This window comes from Peromyscus leucopus, chromosome 7 (assembly GCF_004664715.2).
Source record: "Peromyscus leucopus breed LL Stock chromosome 7, UCI_PerLeu_2.1, whole genome shotgun sequence".
Lineage (NCBI taxonomy): Eukaryota > Metazoa > Chordata > Mammalia > Rodentia > Cricetidae > Peromyscus > Peromyscus leucopus.
The window spans coordinates 14,529,173-14,552,315 of record NC_051069.1 but is presented as its reverse complement, the minus strand read 5'-3'; the positions used below and the strand labels follow the sequence as shown (position 1 = coordinate 14,552,315).

At 53.4% G+C, this 23,143-nt stretch overlaps 1 protein-coding gene across 1 annotated transcript; it reads left to right on the top strand.

Annotated features, from left to right (window-relative positions):
• Nucleotides 1-539: 539 nt before the first annotated feature.
• Insyn1 (inhibitory synaptic factor 1) lies at nt 540-16,296 on the top strand. The gene is made up of 3 exons (XM_028892499.2): nt 540-1,164; nt 1,587-2,316; nt 11,176-16,296. The coding sequence occupies exons 2-3, from the start codon at nt 2,161-2,163 to the stop codon at nt 11,896-11,898; spliced, it is 879 nt and encodes a 292-aa protein (XP_028748332.1). The 5' UTR covers nt 540-1,164; nt 1,587-2,160; the 3' UTR covers nt 11,899-16,296.
• The last annotated feature ends 6,847 nt before the right edge of the window (nt 16,297-23,143 follow it).

The following is a 23,143-nucleotide window of genomic DNA, read 5'->3' as shown; positions in this document are numbered from 1 at the left end:
CGCTTTAAAAGCTCCCTCCCGGCGCGCAGGGCCGGCCCCTTCCCTGCCAGCGCCGAGGCGAGCGGAGCCGCGCGAGCCCGGCGGCCTTTGAGGGAGCCAGCGCCCGCCAGGGCGGCCAGTCCGGCGGGGCGCGGCGGCGCTCGGGGACAGCCGGCCAGGCCCGCGGAGCCGGGCGGGCAGTGCAGGGCAGGGCGAGGGGCGAAGGAGCCGGGGAGAGAGGCCTGAGCCGCCCCGGTGCCTCCTCTGCCCCATTGGCAGCCGCCCGGCGCCCGGGGCCGCGAGGCGCGGAGCCGTGAGCGAGCGCGCAGGAGGCGGTGGAGCCTAGCGGAGGCTGCGCGCCCCGTGTGCCCGGCCGGGCCCGCCGCGCCTCCTCCATCGGCTCCCTGGCGCCTCGCTCGCCCCCTCTGCTCTCCTTTGCTTCTTCTGCTTAGCCCCGCCGCGCCAAGGCCCCCAGACCTCGTGCGCTCATCTACGCTGTGCTGGACACCGGGTCCCCCAGGCCACCGCTGCCGCCCCTCCCCCGGGACTCGAAGGAATCCGGACTTTGCCCACGGTGGAGCGAGCCGACTGCCCGGCTAAGGCTGAGCGGATTCTGCGGTCGCTCCGGACGCTGCCCGGACCGGAGCGCGGACATTCTGGGTCCCGGCTGAGTGCGCCCCGGACGCCTGGCAGTGCCAGCTCGGGAAGGGCAAGGCAAGCCAGGGGCAGGACAGACCCCGGAGGGGCCCAGACACGCCGAACTGGACTGGACCGAGAGAATCGCGAACCCTGCGGAGCCCGGGGAATGCCGGGCGTGGGCTGAGGGGATCCCGGTGCCCTCCCCAGCCTTCCGACTTTGGTTCAGTCGCCCGGACCCGACCGGCGTCGCTTCGGCCCGGGTCACCTGTGGCCTCGGGGCCCCTGAGCCCTCCGGACCCTCGCGACCCGGAGCCTGGCGGGCGTGGTGGGAGATTTTTCCTGCCCCCTTCCCCGGTGCGTGGAGGCCCCGCCCCCTCCCACCGCCCAGATGTCTCCGGTCACCGCTCGGAGGACCTTCCTGAGGCCAAGAGCCGAAGGGTCCAGAGAGAGAAGCCCGCCCTAGGGGAGCCTTGGGGGCCCCCCAACCTCGTCTTGGGGCTCGGCCCCCGACGCTGCTTGGAGGAAAAGCCGGTGCCCCCACCCTCTGTGAGTAGGGGAGTCCAGCTTCGGAGGGAAGGCGGGGCTGGGGGAGGAAGGGTCCGCTGAGAAGGAGGGCTCCCTGTGGGTATTGGAAGGAGGATGGAGGACTGGAGAGGCCCTGTGCTGAACCAATCTGGCCAAGCTTGGTTGGTGGCGGGGAGGGGGGGGCGGGGGGCGCACAGCTAGAGTGCCCCAGAGGAGGCTGAGGACTTATGCCTCTAAACCAGGGGCTCCTCCACTCTCCCTCTAGAAGAAGGGTGTGCTGAAAACCATCTTCCTCCACCACCCCTCCCCACAAACAAAAATAAATAAATAAATCTCCAGTGAGGAAGGAGGGTGCAGGCCGGGAGAAGAGGGAGGCAGCAGCAGCAGCAGCAGGCTGGTGCAGCAGCCTGGGAGGGCTGACGCCAGGCTCGCTCTTTCTGCAGGGGGCTGCCCTCCTCCAATCCAGGTCCCTCTCCAGCGCTGTTCACATCTGGAGGCCCCTCCACATCTGGAAGACCCTGACCACCGTCCCTCTGCAGGTTCGGCTGCTTCTAGAGACCTCTGCCTTTGTAACTGCCTAGGAGTTGCGAGGGGATTGCTGCCTTCCCCCATCCCAAGGGCATCTCTTACCCGAGTCCTTGCAGAATCATCCCCCTGCCTCCACACCCAGATTCAGGCAAAGATCAGCTCTGTACACCACAGGCACTTCAAGTGCTGGAAGCTGTTCTTGGGCCCTAAGGCCCCTCCCCTTGCCCTCCTGTGTCCTCACCTTGACCCCCCCAACACCCCTCCCCCGTCAGACTCTGTCTCCCTCTGGGTGCTCCATCCCCCACCCAGAGGCAGAGTAGGTCGAGTGGCAGGCTGCAGGGGCTGGGTGAGGGCCGCCCAAGGCCAGGGTAGGCTGGGGGGCCGTTAAAATGTGGAGCTCTGCCCGGCCGAGGGGGGCTCCGTGGAGGCAGGCAAAGCGTGTGCCCCGCTGGGGCGAGTATGGGCAGGCTTGCGGCCACGTGGTGAAGGATGAACATTCGGGGTGCCCCGGACCTCGGGCAGCCCAGTGACGACCCCAACAGTGGTGGAGAGAGAGAACGGATTCGACAGCGCATGAAGATGGTCATCGGGCAACTTGAAGGCATCCTGAGGGAACTCAAAGAAGTGGCTAAGGAGCTGAGGGAGGTGAGTGAGAGGCCAGCAGGGGCCACACAAAACCCTAGCCCTGCCTGGCTGGGCTCAGCATCAAAACATCTGTGTGTGTTTGAGTGTGCAAGGCTGTGAGCACATGGCCCGCTCCACAGAGGACCACCCTTCTCATTCTCTTTCCTCAGGTCTGTTTTACTAAAAAAATCACTATCCCCAGAGCTGCTGGAGCCTTGGTGTGGTGGTGACTGCTTAGGCAGGTGCCAGTGGGCCCGGCTCTATAGTTAACCCTCAGGGTGCCCAGTGAGGATTAAATCTGCCCCACTCCATTCTGAATGGGACACATTCTTCTGAAACCCAAGCTGTCCCTTGACCCCCACTGTTTACCCACCAGACTCTGAGCAAGGACTCTAGAAAAGTGTGGGTGGTCTCTTACTTAACCAGTCCCCACTGCTTGAGGCCCAGCTCAAAAAGTACCACTTCCAAACCTTTCCTTTCCAAAAGGGGAGAGGGGTTTAAACCGGTTGTGGCCTCCCTGTCGGAGTAAAAATGTGGCTGGGAGCTCCTGGTGGGGATCGGAGGTCCTTCTGTACGTTGAAGAAGGGAGGGGTCTTTTTAAGGATATGTGCGCCCCCCCCCCTCACAGGGCATGCTTCTGGAGGGTTTTTGCAAAGACCAAAAAGTCACCGAGAAACCCTCTCTGGCTTTCTAATCGGAGCCCAGTTTAATTACAGCTTCCCACATTGCTGGAGTAATGAGGTACACATGTCTTCCACCCTGCCCCCTGGGCTGTGTTCAAGTCCAAAATGCATGACCAGCGTTCTGAGCCGCTGGCCTGAATTTGCCCGCTGGGTCCCATTTCACCAGCCAGGTGGGCTTTAGGCAACTTCCAACTCCTTGTAACCAGGGCCCCTGCAGAGATAGAGGGAGAATGGATCATTCTGAGTTAGGAACCCAAGCTCCCCTCCCAGCTGTGTAGTGGGGGGAGGGGCCTGCAGGAGACTGGGGAGATGGGGCAGGCTGTGAACAATGTGGCTTTCCAGCCTGGCCTGAATTAAGGCAGGGAGAGGGGTTGTTTGAAGGGAGCTGTGAATTGGAGGGTGACAGAGATCTCAGGCCTGTTAGAGTAGTGGGGGGGGGGGTGTCCAAGGTCTGCTACATGAAAGCTGCCAGGAGATCCTGTCCTCAGAGGTGGGCATGAGAGGCACTTCAGGCAGGCAGAGCTGGTGGAGCTTCTGCCCACATGCTGGGCTGCTATGGTCTGGACTCCATAATACAGTTTGGAAGCCAAAGGCCACAGGTCCCTGAACAACCCTTCCTCTGGCCTCATGAGTCCAAAGGATTAGGTATCCTCTCCTCCTCTGTCTTAATTCTGGATGTTCTATGGTTTTATTAGGGCCACAAGAACTGTCTAAAGTCTCAGCTTCAGGCAGGGACATGGGCCCCCAACCAGAGCTGATACTGTCTATAATCCTGGGAGTCAGCTTTGGTACACCTCCCAGTGGGGCAGACCCCTGCCTCTTCTCCCTCAGCATAATCATCCAGAACTTGAAGAGATCTCACAGGTAGTCCAGGCAGACACTATCCACTTACTATAGAAGAGACTGGGGCCCGAAGAGGAATAGGGGCTTGCCCAAGGCTACATAACTCACCCATGACAGAATTGAGCCTAGAATTCAAGATTCCCAATGCCTATTTGAAGCTTCAGCAGGTGGGCTATTGTGTAACCTCAGCGTTTTGACAGGAGCTTCCAAGAGATGCTTGATGCTTGTGATGTGGTGCCCAAGTGCCAGGTTAGTTTGTGGAGCTTTTAAATGCCCCCAATCTTCCCTTTTATACTCACTGATTCCCATGTCCCTCACCCCAGAGCTCCAGTCGATAGTCTGCACGCACCAGAGGTCTGAACCAGGATTGAGTGACGAGTCCCCTCCCCCACATCTGTAGGCCATGTGTCTCCACCCAAGACTTTGGCAGGTTGCTATGGAAACCAGAGTCTACCCCGTATGCCACTGCCTGCCCGCTGCCAATGGTACCCAGCTGGGTGGGGGGTTGAGCCTCAGAGCTCCCTAGTCCCCCATAAAGGGGATGTGTACGTAGGGTAATGGGCAGAGAGGAAGGGAGACCCAAGCAGAAGAGTTGTCATAGCCAACTTTCTGTGGGCTGGGCTTGGTTGGGGACAGGAGTTCCTGTGGATCTCAGGTCCCGGTTTTAAACTTTTGATGTCGCTCTAGGTCCTTCGGGAGAACGTAAAAGCTGGTCTGTGTGGCTCCATTCAGGCCCTTTGTGGTGTTTCTCTATCAGGGCTATGCGTAGGCCCATGGTAAAGTGAACAAGCCCCTATTCCCTCATCACACGTGACTCCCTGGGCAGCACTTGCTCAGTGCCACCAGCTCAGACCAAATACCTGAGTGTGGAGACAAGAGTTAGACATGGGGTTGGCAGGGGCAGGCACCGCATGGGAGCCTTGTGGAAGGAGCTAGGCAGCAAAGAGCCGGCTCGGCCGTTCTCTGGCCTCCCTTCACCATCCTCCTGTCTCTACCTCCTCTTCCTGACTGACACCTCTGACCCCAGAAGACACCCCCCCCAACACACACACACACACACACACACACACACACACACACACACACACTCCTGAGCACAAAGCCTGCTCCCTGAGCCTCCATTTGCTCCTCTCTGAATGGGGCTACTGATGACTTGTCCGTCCCAGGGATGCTGCAAGGTTGTTGGAGGCTTTGCCTGAAGGGGCAGGGCTGATACTAGATCACACTTCCAGAGGATTTGGAGTCCCCTCTCCTCATCCTCCCATCCCCCACTACAGCTCCCTGGGTCGGTGTAGGGGACTAAGTAAGGTGAAGAATGCAAAAGCACTTTGAAAGCTGAAACTGAACTGCCCAGGAATGTGACATGACAGCCAGACATTAATTAGCCCTTTCTCCCAGGTTCCCCAATATGCCAGGATGCCAGGCCAAACCCAGCAGGCTCCCTAAGCTCCCCAGATTCCATGGATCTCAGTTAGAGACATAGACCGTTCCAACGGACAAGGCGCACATGCCAGGCAGCCAGAGATTTCTGGTTCGGTTCTTAGTTCAGCTGCCCCCTGAACTGTGTGAATCTAGGAAAGTGACTTTGCTTCTCTGTGCTTCTGTTGGCCCAGTCTGTAAGAGGAAGATACCAACTCCTTCTGTGCTCCCTTCTGTACACAAAGCCAGCTCCATATCCTTTTTGTTCTGTTTTTCCTTTGCAGTGGTAGGTATCAAACCGAGGTCCTAATACATGTGAGGCAAATGTTCTCTGTAGAGCTAGGGCTCGGCCACCCACGAGGTATTGTTACTGAATGAGTCTAGCACTTCCCTGCACAGCCTTGAGTCGCATAAGGTTTTTAGCCAAAAGCAGGGAGATCAGGGCCAGGTCCTGGCTGTCTGGTAGGGACCTCTAATAGGTCACTTGCAGAAGGTGGTCCCATCCCCTACCCAGTGAGGAAAGGACAGTGACAGGGATGGAGGTACGAAGGGGCGCCCAAAGTTCATAGAAATGAGGGACAAGGTCAGCAGACGTCTATGGGAAGAGCATTGCAGGCGGTGGGAGCTGTGACACCTGGGTCTTGAGGAGGGAGTGTGCCCATCATCAGGAAGCCAGTGGAAAGTGGAGCGGAGAGGGGCAGGGGTCTGGGCGTGGGGCAAGGGAGGGTATCCCGTGGAGCCTGTGAATCAGAGTGTGGAACTCAAGTTTGCTATCAGTGGAAGACCACACGCTTTTAATATATCTTGGTTATGTTTCTGGGTGAGACTCTGCCTTCCTGTCCCCCCTGCTGCCCACAGACTCAAAGCTCCCACAGGCAGGGTGAAGGGGTCCTCATCCCTGGCCCATCAGATTTTGAGCTCACCTTGAACATGTACTTGTTTCTTCCTGGTCTGTGGGGGTTCAAAAGTGATCCTTTATTGACCACCTGTACCCCCACATCATCAGTGAGTCTTAAGTAGGACCTGACTTCAGGGTACTGTCATCTCTGTGTCCCCAAAACCTCAGGAGAACAGGGTAGGTACAGCCTCTCCTCGACCTGAGGTGACATTGGAGGGTCCCACCACCTGGTTGGCATAGGAAGTAGGCTCTGTGGCAGCCTATTTCCCGCTGTCCATCGGCCAGGTGCCATGTGTCAAAGTGGCAGGAAAAGCCACAGACTTTGCTAGTAAGAGATAAATAAATGTGGCCTAAAAGAGCTGGAGCAGGAAAAACTGGGGACCACAGGGCTGTGCCAAAGTGGGTCAGCTCAACACCCGCAGCTCAGTACAACTTGGGTGGATTTTTTTTTCCTTATTGTTTTTTTTTTTTTTTCATGCCTCCTTTTCCTCCCCTTTTCCTTTGCCTTCCCCTCCTCTGGACAGATTCACAGAGGCTCCCTGGCCAATTAGGCCAAATTGCAGGATGAGAGCCATGAATCATGGTCAGCTCACCCCCCATCTCCCCAATGCCACAGCCCCCCAGGAAGATAATAAACAATGTAATCACAGAATTAAAAAATAATCAGTGGTCATAAATAATGCAGAATCCCCAGTTATGTAACCAGCTGCCCAGGGAGCTGGGGAAGAGTGGGGACTCTGGGTCTGGGACTCTTGGTCCCTCAGCACTGGCTGCTGGGGCCTCAGTGGATGTGCACCCACACAAGCACACACACACACACACACACACACACACACACACATACACATATGCACACACACAAGCATGCATGCATACATACACATGCACATAAGCATGCACGCATGCATTCATCTGAGAGGGAGTTCAGCCAGGTGTACTGGTAGTCCAGGTCTGTAACAAAGAGGCCTCCCAGCCTTCTTTCACATGGACTACAGCTGTGTTTATAGAATGGGCCGGTATCTGTGGCAAGCCAGGGGCACAGTGGTGGGTGGAACAGAGCCAACCTTGCCCTCTCTTGGGCCTACTGTCTAGTAGGCAGGCAGACATCAGCCACATCACAACATACATGCGTAAAAGTATAGCTGTGACCACCATCGCCCTCCGCTGGGGACCAGCAGGCTTCTTCCAGGAAGTGAGGATGGATGGTGGGAGGGAGGGCATGCCAGGTGAGCCCCAGTGGCAGCTGGGGCTCCAGCTCTGTCAAATGTGCAGAGAGATGAGGGGGAGGCCACTTGCTGGAGGGGAAAGGGGGTGGTGTTGGGAAGGCTCAGAAGTTTGGGGAACAGGAAAGGGCTGGAGGCAGAGGGGTGGTGTGGTCCTGATGCTGATCAGAAAATCTAATGCAGAGCCATGGATCAGCGCTGGCAGGAAGTTACTGTTGGTGGGCGAGGCTGAGATCAAGACACAGGCTGGGGACACCCTTGAGAGAGGGGCTCAGTCCTGTCTCAGCGCTGCCCTCCCTCCCAAGCACTCACTCTTGGCCTCTCTGGAACAGATGAGTATAGTTTGTAAGACGCCAGACCCAGGAGTCAGACTCTACTTTCTGGCTTTAACTCAGCTCTTTCCAGGTGCTGGGCCTCAGTTTCCCCGTCAGCAAGGGCAATAGCACAGGTAGATTCAGCAGTCTCTCTCTAGACCCCCAGTCTAGAGATTTTTCTGGTTCTTTCTCCCCCTCTTTCCTTCTGTGTATATAATTATTTCTCTGCACTCCAAGACAATCCCAAATTACATGTAGGCAAAATGATTATTAAATCTCGGAGAGAAATCACAGATTTCAAGACAGCCTGAGCAGAGAGGCAGGTAGCTCAGGCCTATTCCATACTTGCTCTCCACATTGACCTGGGAAACAAGACACCAGGGAAGGATTAGTGGGTTTGTGAGCTAATCATGGCCCTACACAGAAGCTGGGCACCGCAGGCATATGGCTTCCCTTTCTCACCCTCACTTCTGGCATTTATCAGATCTGCCTGTGAGCTCACAGCCATAGGCCTCATGGAGCTCTTCTAGTTGTGTTCTGAATGGACACACCCACACTTCAGGCAACATGGGCAGTACCGGCACATGGGGCCATGGAAGGCACACCTACCATATCCTGGCATTTTGAACAGGCATTGAAACCTGCTCAGTGTGGCATTCCTTAGATGAAGCCTGACTCCCATCTGCTCTTGGGCCTGGGTTCGTGCTCATGCTCACTGGTGCAAGGTGGATGTTGCTGTTTTACATTGTTCTGCATGCTTTCCCGGGGGGCATTAGGTTAAGTCCTCACATTGGCTCTCAAGCAGAGAGAATTCTGTTAGAATTCTCTGATGAAGAAACAGAGGCTAAAAGCAGAGTAATTTGATTAAGGTTGCGCAGCTCGTAAGTACTGAAGTCAGGGTTGGCTTCAGAGTCTAGGTACTGACAGGTTTGCCTGTCCTGACACTAGAGTTTAAAATATGGTGATATCTCATCCATCTTCATCTCCCTGAGCAAGGAGAGGAGTGTCAGAGTTAGAGACCACAACTCAGAAGTGGATTAACACCTGCCTTCAGTTCTCCTGCCAAGAGGGGGCAGACGTGAGACCTGAAGACCACATCCCTCTCTCCCTCCCTCCATACCCAGTGCAAAACCAAAAGAGGATGCTAATGAAGAAGAGAAGGCCTCTAGAACAGGTGGCCAGCCAGGGCTTTCTCAGTGAGAGGAGCACGTCTGGGCTCCCAGGCTTCTAGGCTCCTGTTGAGCCTACCTGGGATATCCCTGCTCTCTATCCCTCAGGCCCGGGGCCTGATGGGGCTCATTCCTGCTGAGCTTCAAGAAGCCGGACTTCTCTGCTCAGCCTGGCCTCAGCTGAGTCTGTGGGATCTCAGCCAAGCCTTTCAACTCCAGCTTCCTCCTGGCACCCCCAGCCTCGGGCTGCAGCAGCTGGTGACAGCTCTCACTGATCAGGGAGTCCCCTCTGAGCCTGTGACGGCCTGGATGGCAGAGCCACTCCCGAGGCTGCCCCAGCACCCAGGCCACCAGGCCAGTGCCTTTCAAAACAAGAGGCAGCCACTGGGAGCATTGTGATCTCATGGGTGGAGAGTGGAAAACCTGGCACGTAGTAGGTGAGCCAAGGTATGAAATGATGTCACTTGGATCCCAGGGTCCCTCTGAGCCCTCCCACCGACCTCACTGGTCCCTACAAAGCTCTGCTGACTTTGGCCGGACACTTGATGGCAAATGATTTTGAGTTCCAGCAAGTGTATGTGACTTGCCCAAAGTCAGTCTCCCCCCACCCCACCCCACCCCATGTCCTGACCCCTCCAATTTGCTGCAGGCCTCTCAGCAGAGAAGTTCTTCTATCCCTGGCATCTGCCACCTAAACACCTTCTCATACTGACTCTTAAAGACACAGATTCCTAGAATCTCCCTTAGAGGTAAACTCGTCCACCCACTTCGACTGAGAAACAGACCTTAAGAGGAATAGGGACAGTCAGGTCACTTGCAGCTAGAGCCCACCTCCCACCGACCCAGATGCTGCAGGCAGTGTCCTTCTGCTTTGCCTGGGGGCAGTTGCCACCTGCCCCTCACCATGCATGGAACAGCGTCGTCCCATGGTAGCAGTTCCCAGTAATGAGGACTGGGTTAGGGCTTGCTTAGTTAACTTCCTAACTGACCACCCTGAGCCCAGGCAGATAATGCCAGCCAGATGCTGGGAGCTAGATACAGTTCCTGAGGTCTTTGTCCCCGAGTCTCTGTGACTCAGACACTTGTTCCCTCCTCTGGTTTTTTATTGCTTTATGTTTGAGTCTTGGCCTGACTCTGCTCTCTTCATCCTCCTCATGCTCTGTCCTATCCCTAGGCCTTTGCCTAATCTGCGCGCCCCCACCCCCCTCAATGCATTCTACCCTGATGTATGTGCTGGCAGCCTCACAGGCAAGTGTGTATCTGACTGCAGGGCTGCCTGCTCAGAGGCCAAGGGCTTCCCTCTGGGTTGTTGGGAGATGGGCAGGCAGAGCAGGGTACAGTGACCTGTACCCACAGATGAGCTGCCCCATGAGTAACTTTACCAATCATCCCTGGGCCGGGATGGATGGTCTCTTTATTGCTTCCCGAAGAAGGCTGGCTTTATTCCTTTTCCCAACAAGCTGAGATTGATCTCCACTCATCAGTGGGCAGGGAAGGTAAGGAGGGAGGAGGTTCTGGAGCGTGAGGGTACAAGAGGAGGGTGACTCAGCCAGTGCCACACACTTGTTGTTCCAGTCCCCCGGGGTTGGAAAGAGATCCCTGAGTGAGTCACTAGCTGGTGGGTCCAGGATGCTTTAGTAAGACTGGGCAGAGTCGTCTTTGTGACGACTCCGTCATTTCTCTCCACTGACTTCAAGTCCAGCTACCACGTTCTAGGGTCAGCCGGCGGGAGGTCTCCAGGGCTTGCTGGAGTCCCTCAACCCCTCCTATCTGACCCCCACCCCCACCCCCGTCTCCATCAGTACAAGCTTGAGGCCTGTCCACTACACTGTCCCCATTCCAGATAGCAGCTGTACTCGAGAGAAAAGGATGTGCGAATGGACGGGGTGCCTGGTGGAAAGCAGTACCCCTCCCTCCCGTGGACAGCACAAGCTGCCCATCCTTGTCCAACTTGGCCTTGTGTATGCTTGAGACTGAGTCTCTCACTGGCCTGGAACTTGCCAAGCAGGCTTGGCTGGCTGGCCAGCAAGTCCCAGGGATGCTCCTGTTTCCACTTCCCCGGGGCTAGGATTATAAGCATGCACCACCATGCCCAGCTTTTGTTGTTGTTTTTTCAAAAGATGGGTTCTAGGAATCAAACCCAAATCCTCATGCTTGTAAGGCAAAGCTCTTTACCAACTGAGCTGCCCAATGTGGGCTCTTAGCAGCCAAACCTGTGACTTCAGTTCAGCCACCATCTTCCAGAGTCACCTGCCAGGAGGTGCCCAAGGGCAGGGCAGAGGCACACACGCACACCTAGCCCCTCTCATCTCCTCTCCCTTCCCTGGCCAGGTGGTGAGTCAGATCGACAAGCTAACCTCTGACTTTGACTTTGAACTGGAGCCGGACGACTGGACCACGGCCACTGTGAGCAGCACCTCCAGCAGTGACAAGGCGGGGGTGGGCGGCCCCTTTGACCTGGGCCACCTGGACTTCATGACAGCCGATATCCTCTCAGACAGCTGGGAGTTCTGTTCCTTCCTGGACGTCTCTACCCCGTCAGACTCTGTGGATGGCCCCGAGGCACCACGGCCAGGCGCAGGCCCTGACTACCAGCTCATGAATGGTGGTCTGCCCATCCCCAATGGGCCACGAGTGGAGACGCCAGACTCCTCCAGCGAAGAGGCCTTCGGCGCTGGCCCTGCAAAGGGTCAGGTGCCCCAGCGGACCCCAGGGACGAGGGAGAGGGTACGGTTCAGTGACAAAGTGCTCTACCACGCTCTGTGCTGTGATGATGAAGAGGGGGATGGTGAGGAGGAGGAGGTAGAGGAGGAGGCAGGCCTGGCCCCAGAGCTGGCCCATGTGGAGCCACACGCAGGCCCCCTCAAGCCCTCCCCAGCCCCCCACAAGACCAGGCGCTCTCCGTTGACCACCCGACGCTTGGGCCCCACGCTGGCTCCAGAACAGACCCGGAGGGTCACAAGGAACAGCAGCACCCAGACAGTATCAGACAAGAGCACACAGACAGTGCTACCTTATACGGCCACCAAACAGAAAGCCAAGGGCAAGAACTAGGGGCTGGGGAGGGGGGAATGCATAGAGCTATAAATATATATATATATATATTTAAACAAACACAGTCATAATAAAATTCATAAATACTAAGGATCCGGGCCCACAGGCCCCAAAGCCTTCAAGAAAGCTCATCCTAAAACAATCAGAGGCCCAGGATTTCCCCTCCCTTCCATATGGCAGGGTTCCTGAAGGGAACCATTCCCACTACAAGTCCCCAGCACCATAGAGTCTGTGAGTGCTGGCCTGGGCCATGTCCTAGAGGGAACTCGGCAGCTGGAGGCAAGCTAAAGCAAGCTCACCTGGAAGACTAGGAACTTAGAACACAGGGTTGGTGTCACTGTGGCTAGACACAGAAGCCCCTCTGTCCTCCTGGGCAGAGCTACATGGACAGACAGCCCCACCTCACGCTTGCCCCCACCCCCCACCCTGCATCTTAGGGTTGCCCCAAACACTGAGAAGGGCACCCTGCCCTCAGGCACACTGCACTACCAGGAGCCTGGCAGCCACGGAGCAGATCCAAAAATTCAATCCACTCCCGATTCTGTCAGCTCCCATTCTTAGCTCTGGAGTTCAGAATTCTCAGCTCTTGGCCCTGAGCAGATCCAAGGTGTGTGGATAGTTGATAGCAGCCATCAGAGTGCTGGGAACCAAGACCCAGATGTGCTGGACCATCCACACTAGGCAGGCAGAGGGGAGGAGGAAATCCACTGCCTTCCCCTAGCTCCGACTTCTTCATGCCCAACCGCTTAGCTCACCTTAATAAGTCCTGAACAGCAGCAACAGCTTCATCTGCAGTATGACCTCCCAACAACTGCATTCAAATGTCTTGAGGGTGATAATGTTAGGCACTGGTCACATTTATTGAGCAGGCCACTGTGCTGAATGCACCATATGACATTATCTTCTTGCCCCATTTTTCAGATGAGAAGACTGAGGTTCAGAGAGGTGAAGTAAGTGGCCCAAGGTCACCAAGCTTCTGCTTTCCTGTCCCCAAGAACAAGTACTTTACAGGCTGTGCCTGGCCCTGTCATATAGCAGCCATATCACCTTGGGCAAATCCATTTGCCTCTTTGAACCTTTCTACTCCAGCTGTAAAATGGGTCTGATAGTCTGGACCACCTCAGTTGCAGTCACAGGGATTCAGCAAGTGGAGAGTGTACACACTCGAGATAAACTGGAGGCACTAAATGCCTACTGTGGTCAGTGTGGGTCACCCCACATCTCTAGTGACTTCCAGCGTAGAGGGGCTGAGGAGAAGCCATTCACACCCGGTCAAAAGCCATCCTGAGTCAGAAGTATCACATGGCTTTGCCTCTACAAACAGCTTGAGGCCATAAGATGGCCACAGTGTGACTCATTACTCTGCCTGGAGCAGACAGGTAAGGTCGGTGGACCAGTGAGAACATCAGTCCTGAGGCCTTCCTGGGGTACATTTCTATTCATGCAGAACCATAACCCACCAGGAGGGGCCTTAGGATCTGCTAGTACCTGCTGCCCCTGCTTGGGGAGGTGCTATGTAACCTGAGTAGGGACTAGCAGGCTAGTCTAGGGGGGATACAAGGACATGACTGGAAATCTGGCAAACCTTCGGTATTACGGGATGAGACCTGTCCCAACTGTAGTGAGGTCAGAGCCCTACAAAGCCGGTGTGGTGCAGCCACCAGGGTAGAAGTCCAGTGATGGCCAGCTGGGGACCGGTGGGCCAGCAAGGTCCTGCCCTCCCTGAGCTGGACAGTTCCCATTCATCCCATTCTCTCTCTGAGGCTGGTTTTTCCCCATCAGTTGTGAGATTGTTTTTCTCATCTTTTCAACCATTATGGCAATGAAACCTACAGAGCAGTTCTCATTTCACAGGGGAAGAAACTCAGGCCCAGGGCCAGGGTCTCTGAGAGTCCCGAGTGAGGGATTTTTTTTTTTCTTCCTTCCTAAATCCCTCCTTTGAGCCAGGTTCATATGACTACTGTTAGGTCACAGATAACCTCAACCACTTGTGCCCAGGTGGGACATAGAGTGTGTGTCCTGGTTTTGAAGTAGCTAGAAGTCCACCATGGTGAAGGCACAGAAAGCCCTTGGTCTACTCACTAGATCCAGACCTCACGGACAGTGGGATAGGATCGCCAGGACTTCTCACGACTTGAAACAGACCGTGTCCACCCAGGAAGAAAAGGCGTTCTGCCCATCAAAGCAGGTGCTCCCGCCCTTAGAGCACACAAAGCCATCCTGGGTTCCTCCTCCACCAGGTCAGCCATGCCTCCTGCTCCTCCCTGCCTCCAGGCCTCTGCTGGTGTCTGGCTTTTCTCAGGGGGAGTGCATCTGCTTCTGGGAAGTCAGACTCACCTGCCACCTGCTGGGTGCACTTTTTTGTGCTGTAGGTGCTCTGGAGGAGGGAGGAGGGATCCAAGGTGGCCCTTGTAACAGAGAGGAAGCTAAGCAAAATAAATAGCTCCATTTAATGGGCACATACTATGCACTGGAATTGTGTAAGCATGTGCCTTATCTCATTCATTCCTCACATAAATTACAAGACATTTCATTTTAACTTGTGCCTATTTTCCATCTGGGGAAACTGAGGTTCTGAGAAGTCAAGTCACTTACTAAAGGACAGACAATATGAGTTAGGGAACCAGTTTTCGACCCTAAACTCAACTTCTTAGCACTCAAATATGTGTTGGCGTAAGGATAGACAATTAGGTGGACCAAGAACCAGGTGAGCCTTGGAGGGTAAGAAATGTGTGGGAAAAAGGAAGCTGGTGGACCTTCTGTATGGAGAGAACTTGGCTACTCTCAACCTGTGTGTCAGAGGCCCTGACTTAGTCTGAAACTGAATGGATTATAGATTTGTTAAATATTTGTCAAATGTATTAATGATCCCCCCCTTGAGACAGGGACATCCACTGTGCATTCAGTCAGTCAGCCAACATTGAAGACCTCCAGTACGCCAGATCTCACTTTGCTTGCATGTGCATGCATGCACAGACATACACATGCATACACTCCCACGTGCACATAATCTCTCTCTCCTCTGGGAGAGTCTTTCCTGTGGGATACTATCTGGAAGCTGGACAGGAATGAAGAATATGAAGTTTCAGCCGTGACAAGTCAGAGGTGTTATGTCAGAAGCCAGGGGGTGCCACTTTGGTGAGGAAGCCACTCAAACATGTCCTCAGGGCTGGAGGCTCATCAGGCTGACCACTTTGGTAGGATAGGCACACTACAGTGTCCTTGAGTGCCTGAGAATAAGGAAGATCCTTATCTCTGTTTTCTAGATGTGGGAACAAGGGGCCAACTATGTAGTAGACAAGAGGTGGTTTGATGCAACCAGAGGCAAAAAACTGGGCACACCATTCAAAGACAAGGACAGAGCCAGGCCATGTTAACAGGGGAAGGGGGTAGGGGTGGGAATCCAAGACGCAGCAGGCCCAGCCCTCCACACCCCTTCTTGAGTCCCCATTCTCTGTCCCTCCTCCACCTATCACCCATTTCTCCTTCTAAAACCGAGACTTGTGTAAGAAACCCGTCATTTATTGACAACCTGGTGCACGCCATGCCTTTTAACCAACACTAAATAACAGATTCAGCTGGGCCCTGTTCAGAACAGGTCGTTCAATACTTATTTATTGAGCAAATGGATTAACCACAACCGTCATTTTACAGGTCAGGCAGGGAAACAAGTGAACAAAGGCGGACTTTTTAGAGTTGCAAAGCAGGATCTTGGTGTTACTAGAGTTTGTGAAACCTATGAGAACAAGTGTTTATGGCTCTTCCCTTGGAATGGGATCTCCCGGGGTACCCAGAAAGGGGAATGAGGGTCATTTGGGGCTGCTGGAACTTTAAAACAAAGATGGCTGGAGTGACCATATGCTAGGTAACAGAGTGAGGTCTTATTAAGGCAGAGAGTAGATGCTGGAGCAAAAATAAGGCAAAATGGAAAATCTGAGGGGCACTCTCTGTTAGGAACTTCAGACCCTGTGGCCCTCACTAGTCCACTCCATCCTCTTGGCAAGGGCTGAGGCAGAGAGGGAGAGCATCTGCCTAGTCTGAGATGAGAGCCTGTCTTTAAGACAGGTCAGTAAGTATCCAGTGGCCTATCATGATCGGGATTCATTCAATGCATAAATGAAAATAAGACAAGTCCGTAATGTGCCATCCAGCAGACTATCATGACAGGGATTCATTCAATGCATAAATGAAAATGTTACAGTTAGCACCTTGGTAATGTGGGTATACTAAAGCCCTTGAGAACCACTGCATCCTACTGTCTGACCCCCACAGGCCAGCTAGACAGGATGTGGAGGGTGTGTCCTTCTGATACACATGAGCCAGCTGGCATTTTCATGGGACCTGACTGCCCACCAGCCTGCCCTGCTCACCAGTCACCATTATACTGGTCCCTAGCAACCACCTGAGGTGCTTGGGGGGTGGGGTGGGGGGCGGCGGCGGTCTTGGTTGACCTCAGGCCAACAGGGCTTAAGGCCTGGGCCCCATGCTGATCGGATCTGACTCCCTGCCAGGAAGACTTAAGCTCACACACCTGCCTGAGGCCCTGCTGTCTCTCCCTCCTGTTTCTGCTGGGACAAGCAAGGGTCAGGAGCTCTGTGAAACAGGTTCACCAAGTGACAGGGACTCACTATGGGGCCTCTCTGCTGCCATCTCAGAAGTGTGACACAATCCCAAGCCCAAGATGGCTGCTTCACCCATCTTCTCCCCAGAAGACGGCAGAGTGGGATCCACTGCAGGGTACAAACACCCATGGAGGAGGTTTGGAAAGAGGTCTGGGGCCCTGATGCTTTTGGTTCTTTTTATTTCATTTCTTAAAAAAAGTTTTTATTAGCATATGTTAATTGTACACAATAGTGGGTTTCATTATGACATTTTTATACATATATAATGTATTTTGATTAATATATAATGCATTAATTCCTCATTACCCTCTCTTGGCCCCTCCTCCTGCTGATCCCCTTACTCATCTCACCTTAACCTTCCTTCTACTCTCATGCCTTTCTTTTTTCAAGATTTATTTATTATGCATACAGTGCTCTGCCTACAGGCCAGAAGGGGGCACCAGATCTCATTATAGATAATTGAGAGCCACCATGTGGTTGCTGGGAATTGAACTCAGGACCTCTGGAAGAGCAGCCAGTGCTCTTAACCTCTGAGCCATCTCTCCAGCCCTCTTTTCCCTTTCTTTCTTTCTTTCTTTCTTTCTTTCTTTCTTTCTTTCTTTCTTTCTTTCTTTCTTTCTTTCTTTCTTTCTTTCTTTCTTTGTGTGTGTGTGTGTGTGTGTGTGTGTGTGAGAGAGAGAGAGAGAGAGAGAGAGAGAAAGACTCAGTTTAATTAGGTCTGTTGACAGGAGCATGGGAAATTAACCAATGGCTACATCACTGGAAGAAAAATGTTTCTTCCTTGCCAACCATTAGCTACTTTTAGATCCTAAGGAAAGCCTGGGGCTCCATGAGCCCCCCTGGGAGCCGCAACCTTCGTGGGGTTTTCCATACTCATCCTAGTCAGGAATGCTCCTGTGAGAATGGAGAAATTTCCCAGGCAAGTGGTGGTAGGGAAGACTGAACCCACTGTGGAGAAGGTTGATCACGTGAGTCTGTCGTTGATGGTACACCTGAAAAAGACACCTGAGGGAGAGGGAGCGTTTACTTCAGCTTATGGTTTCTGAGTGATTCAGTCCATAGTCCCCACTGAGGCAGACAGACAGGGAGCGTGTCATGGGTTGCTCACCTCAGGGCAGCTGGGGAGCAGAAACAGGAAGGGACCACATACAAGATATACCATTCAAAAGCAACACACACACACATACACACACACACACACACACACACACACACACACTCACCACCGGCAGCCTACTTCCTCCAACCAGGCCCCACTTCCTAGTTTCCAGCAACCTCCAATAATGTCATCTGATAATGAGTCTGTCAGTGGCTTGAGCCATTGATTAGGTCAGAACCCTCATGCTTCAGTCACCTCTCAATGATTGGATCCCTCAGCTGTGGGCCGAGCCTTCCACACGTGAGCCTTTTTAGTACATGTGCTGTGGAAGTAAGCACAACACACGAGCCTTTTGAGGAGACGCATCGTATCGTATCCAAGCTGTAATAAGAAGCTAATAGGTGACCCAGGAGCTTGGGAAGAGTTACCAAACCCTAGTGAACCCCCTCCCCAGAGTCAGCAGTCTAGGTATGATCTCTGTTCCTTGTCCCCTGAAAACCAACAGTGTCTGGCATCATCGCTAGGAAGAGGCCCACTTGCCCCAAGCCTCAGGGGTGGAGAAGGGAAGTCACCCGTGAGGGCGGGTGAGTCTGCAGAGTGATAAAGCAGCCTGCAGGAGGTGATGGTTGCCATTGGCCTGAAATCCCAGAGGCACCTAGGGGAACATGGTCAGGAGCAAGGCAGGAGCTCAGCTTGGGAACTCCCACTTGACTCCAAGACTGTTCCCAGGGGTGTCCAGCCTGTGACACTTTTAACAAGAGGGCCCACTGAATTGTTTCCAGAGCCTGAGAGTAGGACAATAGCTCCTATCAATAGAGACTTCCCTCCAGGCCTGGTATAAGAAAGAGCAGATCCCCAGACATGGAGTCTGCAGTGCCCACCAGCATGTGCATCTGCCCTAGGGGTTCAGCTTCATCAGGAGGCCCTTCCCTCAGGCTGCCTGACATACTTAGAGGCACCTGGTGCTCCCTGGAGCCTGGAAGTAGCATCAGGGTGGTGGTCTTCCTCTGCCCCCTGGCAAAAGGACCCGAGAGCCCCATGAACTCAGACAGTCCTTGGTCAAGCTAACCATGCTAACTGTTCTGCTTCCTGAGCACACTCCTGCCCCTCAAAGTTCACACACTGGAAGCCTGCATACCTGTTTTACTTCCTGGTGGGATTGTTGTTGTTGTTAAAGACAATTTTATACAAAAATTGAGATTACCTGGGGAGAGGGAATCAGTATGTATGGCAACACTGGTGTGCTATTCTCACACAAAACCAGTCAGCAGGAGTAGGGCAGGAGGCCCCCTCAGGTGAGCCAGGCACTCACCAATGTCCCTACGCTGATTGATGACCCATTCATTGATGCTGGCACCCTGGCCATGTGAATGCAATTCTCCCCAAAGGTTGCCTTCACTGCCATGCTTCCTTTCTGCCCCAGTCATGTCTGAGCATCCCTGACGCCCACGCTCCTCACTTAACGGAAGTTTGTCTCCCATACCCCAGCTATCTTCCCTGTTGGGCCACAGCCTTCTGAGGGTAGGAATATCAGTGTCCTTCTGGGAGGCTGACAGGTTTCCGGTGAGCCCACATTCAATAAGCTCCCCTTTTGTCCTGACTCCAGCCCTCCATGCAGTCATAAGGGTTTTCTGATTCTGGGAGATTTCCTGAAAAGAAGGAAATGCCATGCTGAGGCTTGAGGGGCGTGGAGCACATGAGGCCATGTTGCCTGAATCTCCTGCCCTTTGAGATGAGAATTTCAGAAGCCCACATCCAGTTTGGAATTTTGATTGGTTGGGTTTTGGTTTTTTTTTTTCACTTTTCCTTATTTGGCTTTTTTAATTTTTCTTTTAGTTTTAGAGCATCATTTCAGGGCTGAGAAATGGTTTTACATATAATAATAATAATTTTCAATAATACCTAAAACTCACTTCAAACCCTTGTAATTCTGCCATCCACTAGAAGACCAGCCATGTAGATGATTCATTCCCCCCAAGAAATCACCAGTCATCAGGAATGGGATACAGTGAAGTGAATGTGAGCTGAATCCAGTGCTTTTGCCCCATGAGATGTCTATTCTGAAGCTGCAGACAAGCAAAGGCTAGTTAAATAAGTCCACATAGCATCCTTCTGCTAGTTAAATACATCCACATAGCATCTTACTGCTAGTTAAATAAATCCACATAGCTTCTTTCCACTAGTTAAATACATCCAAATAACATCTTACCGCTAGTTAGCTATGTGCTATGTCCACATAGCATCTTGCTGCTAGTTAGCTACATCCACATAACATCCTTTCACTCCCACAATGCTGGTGGCCTGGGAGGCTGTTCTTAACACCCTCTGAGACACCTCACTGAAAAATCTTTACCCATTCCCCAGCGCCTCTGCCTCAACCCTGTCAGAACTTCCTTCACTGGGAGTATTAAGGGTCCTATGTGAATGGCCCTCAGCACAATGTCCCATCAGGTGCCACATAATGATTTTTTCCAGGAGTTGGGAAGCTTAGGGATTCTAACACCTGCAAAGATCCATAGTCCCGACTATAAGCTGATACTACCAGAACAGCTTGGATGTGAGATCAGGGTGTCCTCATACTGGATCCTTCTGCGGGCCAGGTGCCTTCGGCGTCCTCACCCTGTTCATGGTGGCTGGAGACATTCTAATAGGAAATAGGGAGGGAAGAGGGTTGTTTCTCTTGCCAAGTCTGTTGCTGTGATAAAAAATAATCTGGCAAAAACAACTGGGGGGAGAAAGGGTCTGCTTCAGCTTACAGTTCCAGGTTACAGCCCATTATTGTAGGGAAGATAGAGCAGGAACTCAAAACATCGACTCCGCAGTCAGAGGCAAAGGGAGAGGAAACATATCCTTGCTCATTTGCCTTCTTGCTATGCACTCAACTAGCTTTCGCTACTCAAGAGGACCCAGGGCCCAGCCTAAGAGATGGTGCCACCCACATTCAGGGTGGATCTTCTCACCTCAGTAAACAATCAAGACAATCCCCCCTACAGACACATAGGCCAACCTGATCTGGATAATTCCTGTCTATGTTGTGGCAAATTGGCAGCCTAAGCAACCATCACAGAGGGGTCTACTGAAAAGGCCCTCACCTCAGACTGGTCCCAGGAGGACCATAATTACCTCCCCATTCCCCAACCCTAGACTTTGGATAGAACTCATCCCAATATTTCGGATGCCGAGAGCAGATGCCATGACAACTCGGATCCAGCGGATCTCTATCCCAGATCGTGAAGTTCACAATTACCGATTCCCCGTGGCCAGAGTTAGAAGCTGCCTGTAGCCTGGACCAGGAGGTAAGAAAGCTACAACCTACATGTGACCCACTGCTAGAGCCCCAGACACTGGATCCAGAGAGACCTGAGTCTGAACTGAGGATCCGACTCCTGCTAACTCTGGGCCTGGCACTGGTTACTTAACCTCTTGGAGCTTTGATTTCTTAATGTCACAAGATCTATCAACAGCCCTACTGTGGAAGCTCAATGGCAAGTTACATGCAAAGACCCTTGGAGGGACTTTCAGCTCAAGGGCTCCCTGCCTCCTTGCCACATTGGCCCTAGGAAATGTCCTGAGCTCGGGATCCAGCAGAACGTTCCTATGGCTGCTGTCAGGGTCGGTGAGCTAAGCCTCACCCCACTCCACCCCCGCGGGGGGGGCGGGGGCAGTTGTCACAGTGGAGGAAGGTAAAGCTGGAGCAGAGTCTCTCAGGATGGCTGAGCTTTGCTGATGATGGACTCTGGCGGGTGGGGGGGCGCGGCGAGGGAGGGCTGACTTTAACTAGCTGTCGGTTAGAAAGGGTTCATCCTCCTGTAGGTGATCACACCTTTCCTTATCCCTGGAGGCTTTAGGAACTGGACAGAAACCTCCTAGACTTGTGATAGACAGGAATCTGCACAGAGGCAGACAGCCATGGCCCAGGTGAGCCATGCTGAAAGGGAAAATAGGAACGATGGGACCCAGACAGCCAGGGACCTCTCAAGCACCTGCCACTCCAAACTCTCCTGCTGCCCCAGCTTTGAGAACGTCTTGCCTACCCGCCGTTAGACAGGATATTTTCTAGTCACAAGGTCTGACTCTACCTGCAGCTTCCTCTGACAGGAAGAATCCTATTGCCTCTGCCATGCTTCCTGGGGCCTGGTCAGTAGAGGCCAGCACAGACTTGGTTTACCCTACTGAGCAAGGGCCCTCAGTTCCACCCTCATTGAGACCCCATTGGCCTGGGGCTGAGGTTCTGGAGCATGAGCTCTCCTGGAGGCCCTGCAGGTAAAAGGCGAGAATGCCTATCACCCAGGCTGCAAGTGCATCCTCCCCAATACCCATCTGGTTATTGGGGAACTCTTAACACCCCATCCCAGTGGAAAGAGAAGCTGAATAGTCAAGGAACTCACATTCATTTCCTCTCCTTCCTCACGCACGCTCCTCCTCCTCCTTCTGTTCCACCTCCATTCTCCATTTATCAAATGCTAAGCAAGCATTGTCCAGTCATCCTTCACCTCCTAGAAGCTGACACTGTTTAAACTGCTTAAAGATGTGAGCCCTGGGCTACAGACACAGCAATAGTAAAGGCAGCACTACATGAATCATTATTTTGCTGGACAGCCTCCATCATCAAGGGGTCATCAGGGGCCTTGATGGTTCCAGGATGGTCGCTAGAGTTCAGTTCCAGGAAAGGCCTGTGTTCAGCCAGAGTGCTCAGGGTCAGGCCGAGGGTGGGATTCAGTGGAGGGTAAAGGCCAGGCCCACTGTGGGATAGTCAGGGCACAGTGTGTGGGAAGCTCAAGCTTAGGGTTTGGTGGGGTTGGAGCTTGGTGTATAACTAGGGTTGGAACTCAGTGTGTGACCACATCAGTGCAGGGGTCAGTGTGTGACTAGAGTCCGGGCCAGAGTGTGATCAGAATCGGGGCACACCGCATGACTACAGAGAGTTTGATGTGTGACGAGGGCCAGGGCTCAATCTTCTATCAGACTCAGCTCTCCAATTTCTATTTTAAACCGTTCCTCACATACAAAATGCAAAACAGCTTGTTTCTCCCATCTCTTCAAAAGATCCTATGGAAGAAAGGAGTGAAAATGTTCAATGGTCGCTTGGGGCCTTTATTGCCACACCTTGGGGAACACCATTACCTTCCATAACCTGGTGCCTGGTGGTCTCTGTTCATGCTGCCTCCATCATGTAGCCTTTTGTGCACGGCCTCTGAGCCACTGACGGTTCCCAAAGTGACCAGCTGTTCCCGTGGGACTGCCCCTTGCCCCTCTGCTGTGATGTGTGGCAGTCAGGAGCTGAAACTAGAAAGGTAGCCAGATCTGGATCCCAACTCTGTCCCCGTACCTCTCTCGATAGGGGACTTTGGATAAACAGTTTAACCTGTCTTTACACAGGGCACTTGCTCAGCTGTGGCTGGGTTGCTACAAGTCTTCACACTGGGCCCCTAGAGTAGTGGTTCAAACCCTCCTGACTCTGAGACCCTTTAGTACAGTACCTCATGGTGTGGTGACCCCCAACCATAAATTTATTTTCATTGCT

What these genes read in the sequence shown, in the direction of transcription:
- Insyn1 (XM_028892499.2), top strand. Translation starts at nt 2,161, where the DNA reads ATGAACATTCGGGGTGCCCCGGACCTCGGGCAGCCCAGTGACGACCCC. An exon ending in TGGCTAAGGAGCTGAGGGAG is followed by an intron (nt 2,317 to 11,175) that starts GTGAGTGAGAGG and finishes TTCCCTGGCCAG; the next exon opens with GTGGTGAGTCAGATCGACAA.